We start from the raw sequence: 22,039 nt of genomic DNA, 5'->3' as shown, positions 1-22,039 counted from the left end.
TTTTCTATTCTCTCGTTCTTTTTCCTCACCTCCTTTTTCTCTTTTTCTCCTTTTTCTATTCCCTCGGCCTTTTTCTTCACCTCCTTTTTCTCGTTTTCCTATTCTCTCGTTCATTTTCTTCACCTCCTTTTTCTCCAGTTTCTATTCTCTCGTTCTTTTTCTTCACCTCCTTTTTCTCGATTTCCTATACTCTTTCATTTTCTTCACCTCCTTTTTCTCCAGTTTCCATTCTCTCGTTCTTTTTCTTCACCTTTTTCTCGATTTCCTATGCTCTCGTTCTTTTTCTTCACCTCCTTGTCGAATTCCTATTCTCTCGTTCTTTCATCTTCACCTCCTTTTACTTGATTTCCTATTCTCTCGTTCATTTCCTTCACCTCCTTTTTCTCGGCTTCTCATTCACTCATAATAATAATAATAGAAACTGGAGAAAGAGGAGGTGAAGAAAAGGATTGATAAAACGAAAACACTATAAAAAATGAGGTGAAGAAAAAGAACGTTAGAAGGAGAACACAAGCGAAAAGGAATAATAGAACGAGAACAAGGAGCAAAATATAATGAACGATAGGAGAACGTGAGAAAAAGGAGGTGAACAAAAAGAACAAAAGAACAAGAACACAAGAAAAACGAGGTGAGCAAAAAGAACGACCCTGGCCAGTTTATACCAGGTGTCCCTATTTAAGTAGCATCAGGCGTTCCTAACAAAGTGGCATAAAGTGTTCCTAATTTGTGTTGAGAACTTGTTTTAATCGAAGATCACAATTACCCCAAATTAGTCCAACATGAACACAGCAAAAAGAACAGAGCTTATATAAATAATACTTTTTTCCCCAAACTTGTGGTGTTTGGCTAACTGCTTCTACAACTCTGGCTCTTTCCTCTGAAGAAGGCTTGTAGAGCTGCATGGTCGAGAGTGAACACAGGTTAAGGAGGGTAGATGCCAGCTTGCTCATTTTTTATACCCCTGACTTTAACGGCTGCTATGATTTGCAGCCAGATATGGAGCTGTCATACTATAAAGGAAGCATAACCTTAATGTTATGCTGCGGCCATAATGGTGGATGGTGGAGGCTATGATGTAAATGGTTTATCGCCAGATAGCAAAAATGGAGCTTGTTTTACGCTTCTCCAACGTGTTCTCAGAGGAGTGTGTGTGTCAGCTGTGATTATGATTCAAGATGTCATCCATGTCTCCCACTGTTATATTTGGAAAACAGCTAATGAAATGAAACACACTGCTGGACCCCTGGACAATGTTTGTGGAAGGTTTGGAGTCCTCTCTCTCTCTCTCTCTCTCTCTCTCTCTCTCTCTCTCTCTCTCTCTCTCTCTCTCTCTCTCTCTCTCTCTCTCTCTCTCTCTCTCTCTCTCTCTCTCTCTCTCTCTCTCTCTCTCTCTCTCTCTCTCTCTCTCTCTCACAGTGGCATATATACTTATATTTACATATACAGTAGATATAACATAGAAGTTGACGGTTTTAAAGCTGTAAACGTGTTTGGCCCCACTCGAGGCGGCGTGATGACGTCGCTGTCCACGCATGATGACGCTAAAGACACTCACACTCTGGATGTTATTTGTTTTAGCAGGCTGCCGTCAACGCCAGGTAAGGACGCAAAATCACTTCTACAATAAGCCCTCACTGTTACTCGCAAACCACCGACAAACACACCAATGTTTAGTAACTTCACCCGAACGAGCGGCGCATGTTCGGACAAACCTGGGTGAGTTAGCATTACTGTCCTGTTAGCTTATGATACTTGTCTGGGTGCTAACAGATAGCGCTCATGTTGTTGCTGTCTCTCAGCGGCGGGTAAACACGGGGTTGAGTTCTTTCACACATTTCCTGAATACACAACAAGCTCAACCGATTGTCCCTTAGAATAACGAGCGGAGGCGCGTTGGTTTGCGAGATGTTCCCGGTTCGGAAGCCGGTTTAGCCGTTTAGCCTGTCGGGCTTAGCAATTAGCTCGCCCGTCAACGGTCAACTACTAGCAGAACAAAGACAAACAAAGCGGCGCCGCTGTCACGCTTCATCAGCACTTCGATTGTTACGCAACACAATATCATCATGTTTACTTAGGTTTAACCCTGAAATGACCAGTAATGGATCATGTAAGTAGTCCTAGCTGGTCAGTTTAACGGGAGAGATTGTGGAGGATGAAATCTGACACATTAGGTTCAGTCTTCGTCTCTTTCTTTGGTTCCAACAAGCTCTTCATCACTATTATGTATATTTCTTTAATATCTCTTTGAATGGTGGCTGAGTTGTGTCCCTGTCCAGCTCCACACTGCCTCGTGTAGTCAGGATGAAACTGTTCGAATACTACTTCTGTCTAACTCCCCACCTTCACTATTAATCAAACCCTTTATTGTAAATGAGTTTTGTTCAGATTTATCTTCGTATATGTTGATGAACAGAATGCTGCGGCTTCGCTGTAAGACCAAAAATGGAAGCCATATAATGCAGGGCCTGACCCATCAGTCCTGTGTGCAAGAGCTGAAGAGCAAAGTGGAGGAGCTGACAGGTATCGCCTGCGACGTGCAGAAGATCATGGTTGGATATCCTCCATCCAGCCTGGATCTGCGAAATGGAGACGCTCACCTCAAGGACTACCCCATTAAATCAGGTATGTCATCACTTTCTCAGTAGGATGACAGAATATGTCAGGATATGTGCTGAAATGCAGCTCAGCTCAGGATAACATCACCTCTCAGTGTCACAAATGACCTCAGTGAATGAATTATCTTTGACAACACAGGCGATACGCTCATTGTTGAGGAGGACAAACACAAGTCAAAGGCTCCGGCTCATTCCACTGTGACTAAGATGCCTGTGCTGCAAGCCTCACCCGTGCTGGCACGGCGAGTGGTCCCAGCTGACAACTCCTGCCTCTTCACCAGTGTGTATTATGTGGTGGAAGGCGGTGTGTACGACCCCGCCTGTGCTCCCGAGATGCGAGGCCTCATTGCCCAGATCGTGTCGAGTGACCCCACGGCGTACTCTGAGGCGGTGCTGGGAAAGACCAATGAGGAGTACTGCTCATGGATCAGACGTGACGACACGTGGGGCGGAGCCATCGAGGTCTCCATACTGTCCAAATTCTACCAGTGTGAGATCTGTGTGGTGGACACTCAAACGGTACGCGTGGATCGTTTCGGGGAGGACGCCGGCTACAACAAACGCGTGCTGCTCATCTATGACGGCATCCACTACGACCCGCTCCAGAAAGAGACGCCCGGAACCGACGTCCCGCCCCAGACTATCTTCTCCACCACAGACGACGTGATCCTGGCCCAGGCCCTGGAGCTGGCAGACGAGGCGCGACGCAAGCGGCAGTTTACGGACGTGAATCGCTTTGCGTTGCGCTGCATGGTCTGCCAGACGGGCCTGGTGGGACAAAAGGAAGCTCGGGAGCACGCCAAGGAGACGGGCCACACCAACTTTGGTGAAATATGAAAGGTCGGTAGTCTTCTCTCCTTCTCACAACTGCAACCACAGCCAACCCTGTGCCCCCCCCACCCCCCCCCACACACCTGGCAACTCTGTCTGTCTGCCTGTGTGATCCTCTACCTCACATCATCCAGCAGCATTTTCAGCAAAGCATCAAATAGTTCAGTCCAACTGGTTCAGTATTACTTTCAACTGCTGTCGGTCCTTAAACTCAGAAATACTACTGCAGTGCTCCGGTGTGGTCACACTGTCATTTTAACCCGCTCACCAAGAGTTTCAGCTGTGTGTTGAGTTGGATTGTGTAAAATTAGCAAACTGCTCTTAAGGTTTGTTTTAAACTGTTACGATTCCCACTTCATTAAAGCGAGCGAACTGCGGCTCAAGAAAGAGAGTGAACCAAACTACAGCTTTCTTTCCTGTGATTGCCTCAACTTTGGTATAGTTCTCATATTTAGATTTCTTACAAATGTCTCTCATCAGTTAGACCCGTCTGCACACATTTGGACACCAGGAAAAGGAAACACTTGTTCAATCTAACTCAAATAGTTCTACATGAAACTGCATGTTTGATTGTTTGTTGTAGGTCAACAGTTTCAGATGCTCACATGCACAAACTGAACATTTTGAAGGTTTTACATGGATCATTTGCGTGAATTTTGTATTTTTTTTTAATAGCTTTTTTTATTTATGAACTGCCATCACTCTGACATAATCTTGCTTCTCTAATGAATTGTCCAATGTTTGCCAATATTTGAAAAGAGGATAGTAGGAGCACGTTAGCGTTAGCATCGTTAGCATCACATCACTACTATGGGGCGGCCAACCTGTAGTGTGTCTGGCTATGTGCGTGTGTGTTTGCATGGTTTAACGGTGATGTTATTGGTTCATTTAAATCATGTTTGTGATGACTGCAGGTGCATCTAAATCATGTTTGAAACAGTGTCATAACTGATTTTATTCAAATTGTGGTTAATTAACCCAAGGGATTTAACCATTTATCATTTTGTGTTGATTTCCTGGGTGTCTTAGTTGCTTCCAGTGTGTTTGGGACAGACCATTGTTACTGTGATTTGGTCGCCCGTTGTCTTTCACACAATTTGTCATTTTAGGGGGGAGGGGCTTTTCAAAGGTATTATGTACGGCATGTTGGATTGTACAGGTGTTTCCGTTCCTCTACACTCTTAACTGTTTCTCATGTGGTCATATTCACTTCTGTCTTAAGCTAAAGCACCCCAGGTCGACTGTTATTCATGTGTGTGTAGCGTGTTGTTGTGTTGTGACAGGTGCATTTCAGAATCTTCTCCAATATGCAAACAGATGCATTGGTTTGACGTTAGAAGTCTGAATTGCTGAGTACAGTTCAGCCATATTAATGTGAAGATGGATAAGTTACATTTGTTTACATTTGTTAAACAAAGTCAAAGAGACTGATGTTTGAGATTAAGATGACACAATTTGAAATATAAAGTAAAATTAAAAATGGGCCAAATTAATCTGATAATTGGATCCATTTTTAAACATTTGATTTGGCAATTTCAAAAAGACAAATTAACAAAGAAAGGTGCTTAACTCTAACAAAAATCTGTGTCTTTGTTTTTCTCTGACCTGGCAGTTTTCAGGGCATTGATTTGTAATCCTCACGCATGATTGTCAAGTGTCACACTATCGCACATCCTGATCTTTTAAGAACTTGTACATCTCACAAACACATGGGAGTGTGACGACCTGTTTCAGAACACAAGTAACTGAAGACTTGAAAGGTGAGAAGACTGAAAGGATGTGTATGTGAGAGAGAGATAAGTCATGTTGATGGAATATTTTTGCTCTTAAGGTACTTCCAATGTGCTTTGCTAATCCACATTAACTACAGTGTTTATTATCCTTAAAGTTGTCACTCTTCTAATATCTACAGCCTTGATATTAACTTCAGACGGGTTGTTAGAACTGTGAACCACCCTAACATGCTGGCACTGGACTGTATGTTTCCCCGCCCCCCCTCCCTCCGTGTTTCAGGTGAAGTCAGGCATCATCTCGTAGCTCATTCCTTTGATACTCACACTAAAAGGGTGGAGCTTGTACTTATTTCCGTTAAATCTCAGCTCAGAAATGTTACGGGAGGAGAAGCGGCTGTGCAGATATTTGGGATTTGTTTTCCCCTCTGAGCCCAGTTTATTGGGCACGATATTGTACATTCACAGTAGCCAATTATCAAATATTTCAGTTGTTTGCTCTTCAGTGATCAGTGCAGATCACTATGGCAATATTGCAGCGAAGTGATTGCCAAAAATGAAGGTTGGACTGGAAGACTTTTCCCAGCTAATGACAAAATTGTGTCTGTGTTTGATTATGAATTGCTAACACCCTTAATCCGTTTCCTAGTTAGATTTTAACAGTGATTGTGAATGAACGAATTGAAATGAAAGTGCTAATATTAAACTGTTAATAATAGCTTTTCGGTATTTTATGTTGCCCTCTATATTTTGCTGGGTAAGTGGTTTCTGAAGCTTGTGCTGTATACATGAGATGAGCTGTGCTTCCCTCCTGGGTGGCATAACTTCTGCAACATCTGTTCCAAGTTCTCAGAAATCTTTAAGGACAATAACTGAATGTTGCACACAACACTACAGAACTGGGTTTACTTGATTTTTTTTCATTGTTGTGTCATAATAAAAAGTTATAACCAAGGATGGTGTGTGTCGACTATTTGCTCTGCTGACTTTGAAGTGTTATTACTCACTTGTGCATGTATGTAATGTAATCTATAACACAAACTATTCTACTATTCCTCAAGTAATATGTTAAATAGTGTAGCGCTCAAACAGTAATCCATTACTTGGAAAGTAGCCTGATGCATGTAAGTCGTTACTAGTTATCTATTTGAAATATAATTCATAATCAAGAGCTATAGATGACTATGTATATAAAAGAATTCAGAAAGCAGTACAGAAAGCAGTAGGACTGAAGCCATCATAACATACATATATACACTGACACACTATGATAAATTCTGTAGCCGATTAGCAAATTAGTGACGCTCCAGGCGGATCCGGGCGCTGATTGGCTCGCTGATGTAATTGGCTTAAGGCCCAAAGTCCCATAACGCAGGTTTGACTCAGCAAAGTCCGCGTGTCCTCACCTGAGAACGACGAGCGCGAGCTGCACGGAGCCGCACGAGCTGCACGCACAGGTACGTCTGTCCACGGCCTGAACTACACGCTTACAACCGGGGAGCGCTTCAGAGGTCCGTAAACGCAGCAGCTATGTTTGGTGTATTGTGAATTTTACATGTTTTTGTTTCTATTAACGCGTTGTTCACATGCTATCCATCTAATCTGCTTATAAAAACTGCCAGTGATCATTTACGCTGCATTAGTTCATTTATTTTGCTACTCAGTGACGTTTCACCAAATAATTATATTCAATAACTGCGTGTTGTAACATAACGAGGGTATTTGTTAGTTTTTGGTGTGTTTTTAAAGCCATTTGTTAGTATTTGGAGAAGACTTGAATCTGTCAGGCAGAGGAGAAACACACAGTTTAACATGTTTTGTAAAGACCAAAACACATGTTAAATATGAACTTATATACAGATATTTCATAAATTTGGACCCTGAATAATCTGACAGTTTTGAATATTGGCCAGCGAAAAGTAAAAATAAAGTTGAAAATGGAACAGTGGTTGTTGTTGCACCTGGAACTGGGTCATTGGAGCAGATATTAATCTTCCACCTTTGTCCTTTTAAACCTGGTTTCAGTAGTTGCTACTGTGTTGATAAATGTTTCTACTTCCAGGCAACTTAGCGTTTCCAACTCCTGATATGTAGTCTGAGGTTACTTTAGGAAAATAACTAACTCAGCAGGCAATAGCTTCTTCTCTGATTCAATTACTTCCATAATTGCTGTGCAGCTGCTCTTACAGTATTTGCATGTGATGGGCCCAGATTGAGTCAGATGAAAACAATACAAAAGGTTATCGCAGTGTTTTTAGTATTCAAATTCACACGCTGACCTGAATGCAGCAAGGTCGATAGGGGGTTTTACATATTTGCCAGGGGATCGGGGCTTTACATCTTTACAGGTGTAGGGATGACAGGGAACAGGAGTACTATTGTGTCTCACTTGGCCCATCAGGCAACCTTCTCCTTTTCCAAACGTGTATTTCTCTCCACTGGGATCACACAGGAATTCCTTTATACTTAGCCCATAGCTCTTTTTCAACATTTGACATTTAAAAGTAAAATATTGTAATTGTACTCTATTTGTTTGTTCCGATATGCTGTAGGTTAACATTTATCTGTCTAAATTACACACGAGAAGAGCATGATTTGTCTTTTTGGTTAAATGTCCATAGAGAGCAATTTGTCCTAATACAAGACTGTTACAGTAGGACACCATGGTGCTGCTTTCCACTCCCTCTGAACCTGATCCTGTTGGGGAAGATTAGAAGAGGCATGTGTGCTGTAATCTGAGTCACATGCAGAAAGAAGACTAGTTGGTATCTCAGAAACACTCCGAACCATGATGATAGCCTGTCATTCTCCTCCAGCAAGGATGTCCTCTCATAAGAAGGCCAGTGTGCACAATGTTACACAGGAGGACATTGTCAGGATATAATAATAACATTAAATCTGCATGAGAAGCTGAGCAGTTCCCTGTTCCCAAATGACAACCCAGCACTTAAAGGTCTCTACTAGTGCTTTTGCAGGTTTTACACAATTAGAATTCATTTAATCTACCAACATAACTGTAACCCTCTTTTCACAGTGAAACACAATCTGTGCCGCTAACCTTGGATTAGCAGGGCACTAGAATGCCCAAAAGTGATACCTGGCCAGGTGGCACTGGATTGGAGACGATGACTGGTATGGACAGTGCCGGAAGCTGTGACAGCGTCGTCAGCGCCAATTCTGGAGTTGTAAGTAACAGCACTTCCTCCATTGATATCTGCTACTACCTATCTAACAATTTTGTTATAACAAAAACATGTTGGCCAATTGTTTGAATTGAGACAGTCGTCCGTCTCAGCATTTACATAGTTGTGAGAAGTGAAAGTGTTTTTTTTATGTTTGACAGAGTGATGATAGCTTTGAGTACCTATCTGCTGAGGAGAGGGCCTGCCTTATGTTTTTGGAGGAGACTATCGAGTCTTTAGATACTGAGGAGGATAGTGGGCTGTCCAATGATGAACCTGACCAAGTGCCCAGCCCCGGCATCGTTGCTACCAAAATGGCTGATCTATCAGTCTCCATGAGCAAAAGCAAGCTCAACGGTGAGGACAGACACAGTATTAACTCTACAGAACACAATGAAATACTGTATGAAGACAAGGATGTGTTTTAATGATGTGAATGCTCATGTATGTGTCTTTCAGGCTCCCTCCAATATGCCTTAAAAGAGCCGCTCAGGGACACCTTCATTGAAAACAAACCCACGCAAAGCTACCTGGTCCCTACACCGCTTCTTGTGGCAAGTGGCTCTTCTGGTACTGTGCTTCGTGCTCAGGCAGGTTTTCCTACAAAGAAACCCTGCTCAAAGCCTCAGTTCACTTCTTCAAGTAACAATGTGGGTCTCCAACAGCGCCAGAAACATGGCGCTGCTCAAGTACCTACAGGAGTCAATGATGTGGTGATACCTCCTCCCACCAAACCCAGGGACTTTGCAGCTTGGACAGTTGAAGGTTCTTCCCCGAGAGGACCTCTATCCTATGAGGCTCTTGTCCACCTGCGGAGGAGTGCATCCACAAAGAAGACGCCTTTATGTCCTACAATTGATCATACAATAGATTCGTCCAAGCGTCCTACTGCCACAATGGAAGTTATTCGCTCAAATGATGGAAACCTGACACGATCTCCGTCAAATCTTTCTAGACCTAAGGCTAGACCCCCAGCTGTTGCACCTAAACCCAAAGTGATCCTCCCCAGCATATGTGTTCAGATCCAAAATGAGACGCCTACAACCTTAGACTCTACACACAGTGACAAACACGTGGCACATCCTCAGAAGGTGAGAATAGAGGCTTTGCAGAAGCTGGGCCTCCTGAAAGACACACAGCCAGAAATTGATGCTGTAGCCCTTCTGCCACCCCCTGAAACTCCAACCTCTTTCGACCCACTTCCCAACAGATTTGTAAGAGATCCCTCTCATTCTAACCCATCAAAAAGTCCGTCCTTTTCTTATACTCAAGTTCCCACAGAACAAAAAAGCCGGCCTCTGCAGAGCAGCGCCAGCTTCCACCACTACTCCAGGCGTGAGAAACAGACTGAATCTGCATCACATCTGGCCCAGACCCATGCAGTGAAAGCAACCAATCTAGAGCGTTCTGCTACCTTTGACAGCCGCAAAAACAGTGGATACTGTCCTGAACAAAGACCCATCGCAGCAGCTGAGCCAGTGAAAACTGCCACCGCAGCTCAGCCTGTACCCTACAAACCCTCCAACCCGACAGGGTACAGTGTGAAGCTGGTGCCCGGGATGACAGCTGACCGGAGAGAAGCGCTAAGGAAGCTTGGGCTGCTCAAAGACTAAAAGAGGAAACATGATGGGTTCAGGAAAAACTGATCCATCAGCTGAAAGACAGATTAAGCAAGAACTTGGCACTTGATAAGATAATCACTGAGGTTTATTTCAAAGGCACTATTTTATATGTGGGTCTATGTGGGCAGTTACTCCAGTTGTTGTTCTGTCATCCCTCTCAAGAGTATCTTAAAACATACTTAAACACCTCTAAATCCATGATAGTCTACACATGTTGGAAACAACATGGTAATAGTGCCATGTGAAGGAAACTTCTGCTGTGTTTACTATAACAAATATATTTGTTATGACATCACAATTCACCGATGTGCCTTAAGTAAACCCTTAGAGCAGCAGATCAATTGCTGCAGCTAACATACAGTCTACTCTAAAATCATCAAACATTTATTCCCTATTTTCTAATGACTGTCTCTTTTGTTTAGAATACAATGTGACCTTTTTTTTTTAAAATTTTGATTGGATGGTCTAACTGTTAAACTGCATTCATTCTCTAAACAAAGTATTAGTGAAATTGATTACAACCAATATATTGCTCATTACTTTTGAAATGTTTCTCTTTTCACAATCGAGTTCAATGCAAATGATAAAATACAGCCAACATTTGGAATCATAGTTCTTTAAAAGAAACTGTTGTCTGTGTTAATCATTTCCCTCGCTCCTTTCTTTTTACTGAACAACACATGGTTGTTATTTATTTGGTCCCTTTGTACTCGTCACAGAACTGGTTTGGCACAAGGTGAGGAGCTTTTACATTCTGACCCTGTACAGTGGCTCTGCCTCTGCTTCATGCTGCACTTCACTTACAGAATTCAATACAGTCCCGCTTCTCATCTTACATGCAAGTCTAGCGATGAGAAAGCCTACTCAGCTGTCTTTTCATTATCTGATTATCTTGAGTCCCACCTCTGTGTGGACATAACAATCCGGTCCTTTCCTCTCCTTTTCCATTTTTTCTTTCACATCCACTGCTTACAAAAGCTCACAATCTGCCCCGATGAACCATTTGAACGAATCAGCATTTTGGTATGTAATCGTTGCATTATTATGTGGTTGCGTACCGTCTCGTACAGAGATGACTCGAGTTACCCTCTGTGGTGTTAGCGAGACACCAGGCTCACCTGCCAGTATCTATGACTAGTTTGTGCGAGCAGAGAGCCGTGCAAATAAATGGTGTCAAGTTTTGAAACTGACACGACTCTCTGCCGGTCAAGTAATATTAAACAAAGGATGAAGAAATCAGGTCATAGTTAAAATTGGAAACATGATACAGAGAGAAAAGTGAGCTGAAGGAAGGATTGAGCTCATTTTATCAGGATAGATGATAGAGATAGAAAGTTGCAAAAAAAGGCAGCAAACATGTCGCTTTCGTGTTGAACAACACCCACAGTGGATTGCATTTCTCATATTGTTAAACCTTACAGTGAAGAATAGAGGTCATTGCAGGATTATTCTAAAATGGAATTAAAGAAAGAGAGCCAAAATTGTGGATCTCTTATCTTCATGAGGCTCACAAAATGTCACAGCAAAATCCAAGATATCAGCCAGAAAATAAGAAGCTGACCCCAAAGGTCATACCTAACAAGCGACCACTCTGTTGCCATGACAACAACCCCCACTGCCCCATTTGTGACAGTCAAGATGTTGGCTGAGTTCTTATTACTGCTGGCATAAAAGTACACAAGCAGGTATGAAAACAATATCGGCTGGACAAATACCCTTTTTTCAAATTTAATTCAGAAGCAGAGGTTTACATTTTCTACAGCAGCTTAAGATTAAAGTTTAATATTAGAAATGAAAAGCTCGAGTAGATGGAGCTTAATAGCAGATACATATCAAGAAAACAATCCCAGGAAAGGGATGCAAATATAGGGCAGCAACAGGGGGAATTCATTAATAAAAATTCTAAATGTTTTGTGAACAGGATGTAAAGAACTTCCTGAACTTGTTGGTGTGCAGTTGTAGTTATCAAAAATTATTAAATGTATAGTTATTCACAGGATATACAATCTCTGGAGTGGAAGAACAGATGACAGGTGTAACAGTAGGTAGTTAGGTAGGTAGGTAGGTAGGTAGGTAGTAAATATGAATCCAGCCCCTTCAATTTGCTTCATGAAAGATGTGAGATTTGCTTTTCTTCCGCTTCACCTTACAATTGGACGTCGGGGCTCCCAACGATTCCAGCCGAAAGGGTCGTGGAAGAACAGGGTCCGAGCTGACCGCTGGGTTCATGTTGGAGCCACTCAGAGTGAGGTGGGCCGTGGCGTTAAGCAGAGGAGGAGAATGGATGACTGTAAGAGAAGAGCTGTGTCAGTTTGGTAAGACCAGCAGAGGAGGAGAAATACTTGCAAAACTGGTACAGGTTGCTGTATCCTTGTTTATCGATTTAGAAGAATTTCGAATGTGTATGCTGAGCCAGTTGCTTAAGGAATTATCTGCCCTTAAAGAAGTGACAGTTAATCTAGAGAGAAATCAGAAACACTGACAAGCTGAAACAACAGATTAGTTCATAAATCACTGATAAGCACTTGGTTTCTCTTCTCCTGCTCTTTTAAATCAGTAGTCATGCCATGTCTGTGTGTCCTGGCCTCACCGTGTCCCTTGGTGGCTTCGCCTCCCAGGAGCTGACTGGCTCTCTTTGACTTGAAGTAGCTGCTGGCGATATTCTCACTGTCACTGCGGTCCAACATCTCCTTGTATCTGTCCTCTTCCACCTGCTGAAAGCAGACATGTGCTTTATCAGTGCGCCTGTAAAGATGTGTTATGTAAGAGATGATGCAAAAACTGAACACACCATAAACTCTGCACTATCACCAACTGAGCCTCTTCTGTGTGCTGACAGCTTTAGACCAACAGCTATAAGAAAGAAAGATGATGCGTAAAAAACGGAATATATAGAGCATAGTCTTCAACTTTTAGATTTAGATTTCTCTGTTTTGTGTATCGCTTTCATGTGCTTCACCTGAAGGCAGAGATGTTTTCTGCACCACCACATCAGGCAGCCTCCAGGTGGCGTTGTCCTCATCCCAGACAGCTTCTTTCTTGACTCGGTCAAGGTTGCTGTAGTTGCAGTCGCGGCGCACCAGCAGTGCCATGCGCTCCAGCAGGCTGTGCAGTAGCTGACCCTCCCTCTCTAACCTGCGGATGGTTGCCAGGTAATCGTTTCTCTCCTCCTCAAACTCTGCCTGCAGGTCACGGATTTCCAGTTTGGCAGCTTTCAGCTGTCACATGGGGTAAATGCAGCGCACAGCATATAAAACAAAATTAGTTGAATCAGCCATAAAGCATGCAGTGTCATCATCCTCATCCTCCCACATGTACTGTATTCTACCTTGCCCTGAATCTTGGTCAGCATTTGACTTTTGGCATGGACCTCCTCCTGGATGGAGTCATAAACGTTCAGCAGCACATTCTCACTGTCCTCTCTGCCCTCTGATGACAGTGCCTGGATAAGTTGGACTTTCCTCTGATCAGCGAGCCTCTTCCTCTGCCGCTGCCTCTGCTGGAGCTCCTTGTTCCTGGACTGTTCCCCTCCTACCACCTCTTGTTCCAGCTGCTGTAGCCTGGGGAGCACAAGGATAATAAGAACATCTGTGTAAATGTAACAGGCCATTAATACAATATTACTGTATCTTTCATTGATGCAACCTTCATTTCAGTACATCTTCCTCACCGTGGTACTGTGCACAGTTATGTAACAAGGTGTCTAAAATAGAATTATCTTTAAACATTGATTGGGCAATATCAGAATGTGTACAGATAGATCCATCCACAGGCCACAGACCTCTCCAGGGCATGTTTCTGATCAAGTGGCTCTGCTGTTGTGGCTCCAGGTGTCTCTCTCCCAGGCTCCGGTTGTTCCAGCGTTTCTGGATCTTGTTCAACACCGACTGCTGTAGGAGGTTCTGCAGGCTGACTCAGCAACAGAAGGAGAAAGTCTTCAAAAAAAGCATTGCTCATTTTATCTCAGTAAACTGCTTCCTACATTTACTGCTGCTGAGCCATTTACAGATACAGTGGGAGATGATGGTCAGTACCTTAGTCAGGGACAGTTCCTCAGTTGCAATTTGATTGGAACCAGTGACGAGGCAGAACTCTTCCTCAACCACCTGCGTCATACAGCTGGAGCTCTCTGGCATGAGAGAGTGAGACAGAGGCTTTTAGAGGAGCTGCTATAGTTCAGATTATATTTAACACATTTCTGGCACATTTTTATGACAAAGCTGATCATCAAAATGACACTTTCACACTGTTGTGTTATAAAAGAGATACATGATTTCTGTCAGGTATCAGGTTATGGGGCAGGCATGTTTCTGTTACCGTTCATTGGGACAGAGCTCCCCCTGCTGGCTCGAGCCTTCTCCAGATTATAGAGTCTGGATTCATACGAGCTGCACAGAGTGGCAATGTCCTCCTGCAGCTTGGCCTTGGACTCCTGCTCTGCAGTGTATTCAGCCTGCAACTTGGCAAGTCTCTCCTCATACTCCTGCATGCATTACAAAGCAGACCATAAACTGTTTTTATACTGTGTATGTAGTAAATGTGGAGTGATTTATTGGTTTAGTCGGGGTCTATAAATACCTCTTTAATCTTCTCGTGCTCGGCTTCGACGCTGCTGGAATGTGGCCTTGATCGGACATCTGGGGAAGCGTCAGAGAATTCATCAGCCAGCAGAGCTGCAGGATAATAAAAAAACAACAAGATGGATCATAAAAAACATCGCAAATTCAAGTAAATCAATCTTCTAATAACACTTTTTTATTATTAGACATAAATTAATAACTAAATAGGCTAGTTTGGATCTAGACACACAAGGCCACTTTATTTGTTACACTGCTACAATCCAATATAAATTCTACCTTGGTGAAGCTGTTGAGGTTCACTTTTGGTTGACATTGTATATAAAAGGTCTATTTTTATGTTATTTTAGTGTTTCAAATATTTTGTGGTACCTACTTACATACAGGACTGTTATATAACTATGTGGCAGTGGCTGCTGGATGCTCGTCACTCACATGAGAGGTTGGCGGTGCCCAGCTGGCCTGAGACGAGGGCCCGTAGCTTCTTGATCTCCTCCTGGTATTCCCGGAGCAGAGCATCCTTGGGGTCCTCGTTGATGCGCGGCCTGTTCTGGATGCTCTTGGCCCGGTTGGCATAGCGCAGAGTGCTCAGACTCTCCTCATAGTTGTTGTCTGCAGGCGAGAGGCAGGCGATCATCAGCGTGCGCGTGTTTCCACCCAGAGAGTCCTGCAGCAGCCTGGTCAGCTTGGAGTCCCTGTAGGGGATGTACTTGGAGCGTCCGTCCACCAGGGCGGAGATGACGTTGCCCAGGGCTGACAGAGACAGGTTGATCTTGGTGGCCTCACGCAGACGCTCGCCTGTGGCCCCCGTCTTAGACTGACGCTCGCTGCCTGCCAGGTCCACTAGGTTAAGTTTACCGGCTCGCAGATGGTCTTCACCTTCCACATCTGAGAGTGTAGAGTGACAGAAAGAACAAAACAATACATTTCAAAGGTTTGAAGACTTGATTGATTCTATCTTTGCCATTGTGTATGTGTTTACCAGTGTTGCAGATCTCCAGGTGGATGGTGAAGATGGAGTGCGAGCGGGACGAGTCTTTGTTCATCAGTGTGTAGCCCACCGAGCGGTTTTTCCAGCCTTGCTCCATGATGTGCTCACACTCGCCCACATTGTGGACTGTGTGCATGGAGAGGTCCCGCACATACACACCTCGCTCTGGATGCTCCTTCAGCTATGCAGCAACCACAGAACACACACAACATTTTATTTAAGCATGTCAACGATGAAAGTATCATACAGCTCCTGCATTTCCAAGTCTCCATGGTGACGTCTATTGTGTTCACTGTCACAGAACAAGCACTCTACTTTGAAATTTTACTCTTCTAGTGATTAGGACGTTAAAACAATAGACACTCTTACCCCCAGCTTCTGCTTGGTGTCGTTGCCCAAAAGGTCTCTGATTTCTTCATTGTAAATCTCCAAGTAGGAAGCTCTCACCAGGAATTTGGTGTTCTCTGCACACTGTCTTACACACACGCGCGCGAACAATCATTGCACAACCCCACACACCGTGTGATCACAAACATGACACTGAGACAAAACTGCCCCAACTGATGCAATGTCTCTACAGTACAGGTGTGCACGCCTCTGTGTACTTGTAAGGAGCCGTGTTGGGTCAAAGTTTACCTGAATGCTCTCAAAGATGTGCTCAAAGGCTCGTGGTATGACCCCTCTCTGCACCGCAGGCTCAGACACCCCCTGCATGGTGAATGACTTCCCACTTCCCGTTTGTCCGTAGGCAAAGATGGTGCCATTGTATCCCTCAGTGACACCCTGTCAGCATGGAAAGGTGCCATCAGTGACCTTCTCAATTAGGCTTTGTTGAGCAACTAACACTTTGCTGACCCCCTTTAAGTGAATGACAGCAGACTGTTTAGTAAATAATGAGGCCTGCAGTCATTGGCGATGAAATGGAGGCTGCTGATATTTAACTGAGGGTGTCCAGTGACCAACATGCTACTTCTTACCGTTTGCCTCTGTGGGTTTTGCACCAACCAAAACCAAAACAGAACTCCATCTCTCTGCGCTCACCTCAACCAAAGGATAGGCGATCTCATTGTACATCTCTTCAGTGGTCTGTTGGATGAAGTAGGTCCCATCAAAGGTGAACTGTTTGGGTGGTTCGTCAGACACCCCGGGCTTCTCTATAAAGCACTGGCAGCGGTGCAGGTCCATGCACAGCACCATCTTACAGTCCAGAGCGTTCTCCCTGTCGTTCATGGGTCTGCATCTGACCACCACCTTCACCGCCTCGGACCCCATCCTGCCCCGATCGGGTCAGAGCTACCCGACTGTCGGCTCGGTCAGCAGGTCACAGATCAAACAAGAGGCACAGTGCTTCCTTACTACATCTACACAGCAAACAGGATGTGGAAAGTGTAACAACAGCCAATGTAAATCACTTGTGCAGTATAAATCAACAAGTCAACAGTAAAGTTCGACTCACGTGACATTACTTCTGGTGAGCTCTGCTAACATGGCCTCTAATGTTATACACCTGTTAAAAAAGCAAAAGCGTCAAATATTCAAAGAAGATAAAAACTACAGCTGTAAAAACGGCGTGAAAACTCTCTCGCTATCTTCTTCATTCCTTCCCCTCGCGCAGCGTTCTGGGGTTGCTTGGTAACCAGATGACGAGGCTCCTGGACGGTGGCCATCTTGGTGAGGACGCTAGTGAGGTCGAGCTTAGCCAACAACCGGAAATATGATATAACCGTTTAGTTTGATTATAATAGCGGGTCAAACTAAGAATGTAAAGTTGATTTGTTTTTAACACAACCTAGAGTTACCGTAGACTGAGTTTATATATTTGTTTTACTTTGTTTCCAGACGTTAATACATTGTAAATGACTTGCAGTTTCCTCTAACAAGACAAGACTCATCAATTTAGCGAGGTAAAGTTTGAATTTGTGGCCTTGAAATTGATTAATAAAATGTTCACCAATATGTTTTTCAAGGGCAAAGTTTTAAAAAAGTTAAGACATTATGAAAATGCCATCTTTCCCTATATTTGTGTATCAGTAATGTGCCGACATAAATCCTGAAACATTACAGTATCGCTTTTGTACAGTGTTTAATCTAAAACAATGTGGATATAAAGCCATTCAGAGCAGATGTATGTCATCAATCTGTCACACAGCTTTCAACCTAGAAAAGAGACCATCATACACATTATAAATATTAATATAACCTAAATTCAAGGGTATAGATACTTAAACCAATATCCATCTATAGAAAGAGCTGCATAGAAAGAGAAACAAATAGCTGAAAATGTCTGAGAAACCAAACATTTATCAAATATAACAGAACATTTGTCACAAAACAAACAAAACAAAGAACAGCTGTTCCATCAGGTAAGCAGAACGATCTTAGCCCTTTACTTTAGTAAAGATCAGGGAAACACACCAAGTGATTACTTTCACTCCATGTTATGTTCCTTAATGCTTTTAAGGCCCATTTAAAAAACATGTTTTAAAAAGTCTGTTTAAAATATTATAATAATAAAACCAGCAAATGAAAAAACATTTCAGCTATGACAAAAAGTTTTCCCTATTATCAAACAGTACCTGGTAAATACATAAGTGCCAACACTGTTCAGAATAATGTGCATGTACTGTATATCATTTATAAAGTTAAATAAGCCTCCACACACCAAGTGTGATTTTAAGGTAAGAGGTGATATATGTGCAAAAGATTATAAAGAACAAAAGGTGTCATGGTTGTCACTTATGTCAAATACGTAGCAGTCCACATGTTCCAGTGTCAGTTCATTAGACTCAATACTTTCTGCTGTTGTTGTTGTGTTTGCTCGTCTTCAGGCTCTTGTGTGTCTTTATAGTCTGTGGTTTGCATGCATCTTCCTCCCACTCATAGCAGTGGTTCACCCGGGCAGCACTCATCACACACGGCAGCTCATCCTGGGACTCTGTGTAGTGTTCAATCAGCTCTACCATCGAGCTGAACTCAGTCTTGCATTTCTACAAGAAGAAACATACTTATAAATATAATATGCAGTAGATATCGACATTACTAAGTTGACCAGTTGTAGTGCTTTGTTGGTTGCCAATATGCTGTGGATCAACCCCTCTCATACAAATTTTAAGTTGAATACATTAGCCAGTGTTTTACCCATTGGATGGTCTAAAGGTCGTTTTAGATGATGCACACTACTTTTGAAACTACTTTATGAAATCTTTGTTGAAAAATAAGTATTTGTTATTCTGAATATACATCTATCTATTACAGGGAAATGGTAATGTACAGCTCCAACAAGACAATCACCTCCAACAGGAATTTTCCCTTCCGGGTGCTTTCAACAAGGTGGGTAACGAGGCCAGAGGGGAAGCGAATGATGAGAGAGCCACAGTTGCGTTTCTTGGGATGAGGACACAGGAGGTAAGACCCAAGAACATCATCAGCTAGCAGAGAATAGCTGCTGTCACTGCAATGCAGAACACACTTCATTAGGAAAGGAAGCATGAGGCTAAGGGAGGTTGTGTGTATTCAGCGACACTGACGTTGCGATACCACTCCAACACCAGACTGCATGAGCCAATGCTTCTTCTGTCTCGGCCAAGCTGGGGGCACGGGATCTCCTCGCTACGGCTTGGTCTGGCTCTTTTGCTGTTTCACGTGATGACAGAAATCAATGTGAATTCACCCCAGGAGGTTTACACACAAGTTGAACTGACACGTAAAACCACAGATCATGTTCCAACATGTAGGAAGCAAAGAGTCAAATGAACATCAATGTGAGAAGCTCGACAGTGATTTTAGGAAACATACCATACAAGTGACACAATATCTATGGCTCATTGTTTCAGGTTTTCAGAGGAGGCGATTGAGGTTCATTGTAGACGCCCCTTAAATATGTATAAATTATTGGATGTTTGTGGATAAAAACCCTTAACAATCAGCCCATCCAGTGCGCTACACTTTGTTCCCATTGACACCACAGTAGTGAGTGAGTGCCCATCACCTAACACTGAGGGGTTTGCGTTACCTAATCAACTCTTTGACTCTTGAAAGCGCTCTGTGAACACTTGGCCCACCTTGTGAGTTCAGTCGCTCCTGAACACTGCGTTGTTTGTGTGGGGTGAAGGTGAAGGAGCGGTAAGCCCCAGAGCGAAGGACTTTATTGCGAATGGCTTTCTTGCGCACCAGCGACGGGGACGAGGCAAAGACTTCTTCCTGGCTGCTTTGCTGCTCATCAGAGGACTTTGAATTCTTCTACACACAGGAAAAAAGTCTAAATTGGCAGGGCAAAATGAGACTGGAAGATGTTTTGATTTGGTTGGCATTGTTAGCCACAGATCGCAACATACAGCCAAAAATAAAGAAATCTGTGTCACTGTCCAAATACATACAGACCTTACTGTTAGTGTAAAATCCCAACTTTAACCACCAACCTTAGTCCCGGGCCACAACCCACGAAATGGAGCTCTCCTGAAGGACACCAGGGCGCTGACACTTAGAGGGAAGCCGTGGTTCAGCAGTGAGGGGCTGCGATGGGGCACAGCGCCGACAGACTCGTCCTGAGCCTCATCGGGGTGCTTCTGTAAGTACGAGAGCTGGAAACAGCGGCACAGCAGCAGGTTCAGGAACTGAGCCTGGGTGGGAGAAAGGCAACTGAATGGGTCGACCACAAAAAGTCAGCATGTAGTATCTACCAATGTTTACTACCAAAGAGTCTTACTGCTCTGGCATGCCGAGCTTTGAAGAGATGGCAGTACAGTTGGGCGTCAGAGTTGCCTGGGTTGTGGGAGACAAAGGCAAACTGGGCATCGACGGGTCGGGCAGAGGAGAGAGAGACTCTACGCAGGGCGTGAGCCATCAGAAGGGTCTGCAGACCAGGAGGGGGACATGAGTAAGAGTTTGTACAGGGAGAGAATTTATGTAGTCCAACTCCTCCTTGGTTTCCTTACCGTTTCATCCTCATTGTAGACCTTCACACCTTTGATTGAGAACTTTAGTGACACGGATCTCGCTCTCTTGCATGTCTGATGGAAAGCAACCACAGTGTGAGGTAGACCAGTATTCTTTCATGCCTTTTAGAACACCAACATACCCACATAACCTCTGTACTTACTTTAAGGGACTTCAGCTGTGTGTGTAATTGCTCAATCTGTTCATCCAAACAGCAGTCGGCCACAGGAAACGAGCCCACGTACTTACAGTGAAAACAGGTTTAGTCAACAGAGAAGGACACAAACACAAAAGAGTTCCAGTTAATAGAAAGGTGAATGATTGTTACCTCTGCTGAGCGGGTCACTGTGCCATCTTCACTGACTTCTGTGTCAACCATGCTGCCTGTTTATCTGTGGGAACCGAAACTAATCACTTTAATAATCAACCGAGAACAAGCAAGGCAGGAGCAGCAGTCACAACACGGAACTGGAGACTATATGGAGATGCGTTCAGGGTCTATGACAGCTGTTTGTCATACTCGGGTAAATCCTATAGGAATGCTACAGAGAGAGTCAAAACAGTCAATAAAAATACTTAACTCACATTTTAGCCTCAGAGACGAACCTGAAGTCTATGTTAGTGTATGAAATGTAGACAAGAAAATGTCAGACTGCTGTGATTTCAGTGCGGGCCGAGTGTTTGCTCTGTGTCAAACACTTTGGCAAGATTTGGTGACAGAGAACAAAACTTTAAACGCCTATCTGTCCCGACGCGCCCCGACTGAACACTGAACAAACACACATTGGGGAAACCAAATAAAAAAGAGAAACGCATGCGGTTGGTCAATTATTTAAAGAGCGCAGCTTTTAACAGAGAACGTGGGCTTGTTTGACGCGCTGTAACAAAGCTTTGTAGAGAGAAAACTCACTTTTCCTCGCCTCCAGCGCCGACGCATCGCCCTTTCCCAGGTGTTCGCTCTCTCTCTCTCTCCGGCGCGACGCGGACGTTGTCCCCCTGTGTCAAACTTCGCCTCAGCGTTTCAGGTGTGCTACTCGGGGCGTGGCTTCGACGAAGGAGAAAATGCGGGGTGGATGAAGAAAAGGGGGCGACGGATAAATACTTTTCCTAACGGGGAGTGCTTCACTCCGTTCCTCTTTCTGTCCTCTCCCTGCGTCAGCTACGCGTTCCTGGTTATTGCGCAACCCTCTCGCTCTCTGGCCAAGGGGGGCTGTGGCCCACTGACAGCCATGACACATTTTTATATACATTTAAGGGGATCGTCATGTGTAGAGGAGAGCTCTGCTGCTGACTCACACACAGTCACGCTCATCACCACAGCACACTGGAGGAATGGAATGGGGGAGTATCCCTCTGACATTGGTTGGTTCAGGCCCACTGTAAAATGTGTATGTAAAAATGTAATTTCATCCTCTGCAGTTAAGAGTATGTATTCAGAATAATGAATCTGACTCTTCCTCTTTGGGGTCAATCAGAGTGGAGATCGTGTTACGTGTTTCTGTTAACATGTACTCAAGACAGCTCTTGCTGGTGTAAACAACTATCATACTATAACT

General features: G+C 43.8%; 4 protein-coding genes across 6 annotated transcripts; 2 read left to right on the top strand and 2 right to left on the bottom strand.

Moving 5' to 3' along the window:
- Positions 1-1,523: 1,523 nt before the first annotated feature.
- yod1 (YOD1 deubiquitinase) lies at positions 1,524-6,131 on the top strand. The gene is made up of 3 exons (XM_076147372.1): positions 1,524-1,598; positions 2,414-2,622; positions 2,755-6,131. Exons 2-3 carry the CDS (start codon positions 2,415-2,417, stop codon positions 3,450-3,452), a joined length of 906 nt encoding a protein of 301 aa, XP_076003487.1. The 5' UTR covers positions 1,524-1,598; position 2,414; the 3' UTR covers positions 3,453-6,131.
- A 440-nt stretch (positions 6,132-6,571) lies between these two features.
- LOC142996341 (specifically androgen-regulated gene protein) lies at positions 6,572-10,496 on the top strand. 2 transcript variants are annotated; one of them, XM_076147309.1, is made up of 4 exons: positions 6,572-6,633; positions 8,211-8,361; positions 8,520-8,715; positions 8,818-10,496. In XM_076147309.1, exons 2-4 carry the CDS (start codon positions 8,257-8,259, stop codon positions 9,969-9,971), a joined length of 1,455 nt encoding a protein of 484 aa, XP_076003424.1. In that variant the 5' UTR covers positions 6,572-6,633; positions 8,211-8,256; the 3' UTR covers positions 9,972-10,496. The 2 variants fall into 2 exon arrangements, with proteins under 2 accessions (XP_076003424.1, XP_076003423.1); XM_076147308.1 differs by having other exon boundaries at positions 6,603-6,687.
- Positions 10,497-11,726: 1,230 nt separating this feature from the next.
- kif17 (kinesin family member 17) lies at positions 11,727-16,820 on the bottom strand. The gene is given in 14 exon segments (XM_076147317.1): positions 11,727-12,268; positions 12,571-12,691; positions 12,763-12,839; positions 12,937-13,198; positions 13,309-13,540; positions 13,762-13,903; positions 14,014-14,109; positions 14,250-14,463; positions 14,559-14,653; positions 14,993-15,445; positions 15,540-15,729; positions 15,918-16,019; positions 16,185-16,331; positions 16,590-16,820. Coding segments are annotated over 14 exon segments (2,553 nt in total). The 3' UTR covers positions 11,727-12,077.
- A 796-nt stretch (positions 16,821-17,616) lies between these two features.
- Positions 17,617-21,701, bottom strand: sh2d5 (SH2 domain containing 5). Of its 2 annotated transcripts, none has more exons than XM_076147204.1 (10): positions 21,394-21,701; positions 20,812-20,875; positions 20,647-20,727; positions 20,483-20,557; positions 20,254-20,400; positions 19,967-20,167; positions 19,610-19,784; positions 19,076-19,181; positions 18,840-18,999; positions 17,617-18,535 (listed from the first exon to the last, which is right to left on the bottom strand). In XM_076147204.1, the coding sequence occupies exons 2-10, from the start codon at positions 20,860-20,862 to the stop codon at positions 18,335-18,337; spliced, it is 1,197 nt and encodes a 398-aa protein (XP_076003319.1). In that variant the 5' UTR covers positions 20,863-20,875; positions 21,394-21,701; the 3' UTR covers positions 17,617-18,334. The 2 variants fall into 2 exon arrangements, with proteins under 2 accessions (XP_076003319.1, XP_076003318.1); XM_076147203.1 differs by having other exon boundaries at positions 19,610-19,787; positions 21,394-21,696.
- Between the last annotated feature and the right edge of the window lie 338 nt (positions 21,702-22,039).

Source organism: Genypterus blacodes, unplaced genomic scaffold, assembly GCF_046128005.1.
Source record: "Genypterus blacodes isolate CSIRO-AG114 ecotype Tasmania unplaced genomic scaffold, CSIRO-AGI_Gbla_v1 ptg000037l_1, whole genome shotgun sequence".
NCBI lineage: Eukaryota > Metazoa > Chordata > Actinopteri > Ophidiiformes > Ophidiidae > Genypterus > Genypterus blacodes.
The sequence above is the reverse complement of the archived record's forward strand: the minus strand, read 5'-3'. Positions and strand labels throughout refer to the sequence as shown.

Bases quoted from the DNA above. Each gene is read 5' to 3' on its own strand.
- sh2d5 (XM_076147203.1), bottom strand. From the start codon at position 20,862: ATGGTTGACACAGAAGTCAGTGAAGATGGCACAGTGACCCGCTCAGCA. The intron at 20,168-20,253 runs GTAAGACTCTTT...TCTCCCACCCAG, and splicing joins AAGCTCGGCATGCCAGAGCA to GCTCAGTTCCTGAACCTGCT. The intron at 19,788-19,966 runs GTTGGTGGTTAA...TCCTGTGTGTAG, and splicing joins GGTTGTGGCCCGGGACTAAG to AAGAATTCAAAGTCCTCTGA.
- yod1 (XM_076147372.1), top strand. From the start codon at position 2,415: ATGCTGCGGCTTCGCTGTAAGACCAAAAATGGAAGCCATATAATGCAG. The intron at 2,623-2,754 runs GTATGTCATCAC...TTGACAACACAG, and splicing joins GGACTACCCCATTAAATCAG to GCGATACGCTCATTGTTGAG.
- LOC142996341 (XM_076147309.1), top strand. From the start codon at position 8,257: ATGCCCAAAAGTGATACCTGGCCAGGTGGCACTGGATTGGAGACGATG. The intron at 8,362-8,519 runs GTAAGTAACAGC...TATGTTTGACAG, and splicing joins TCAGCGCCAATTCTGGAGTT to AGTGATGATAGCTTTGAGTA. The intron at 8,716-8,817 runs GTGAGGACAGAC...TGTGTCTTTCAG, and splicing joins GAGCAAAAGCAAGCTCAACG to GCTCCCTCCAATATGCCTTA.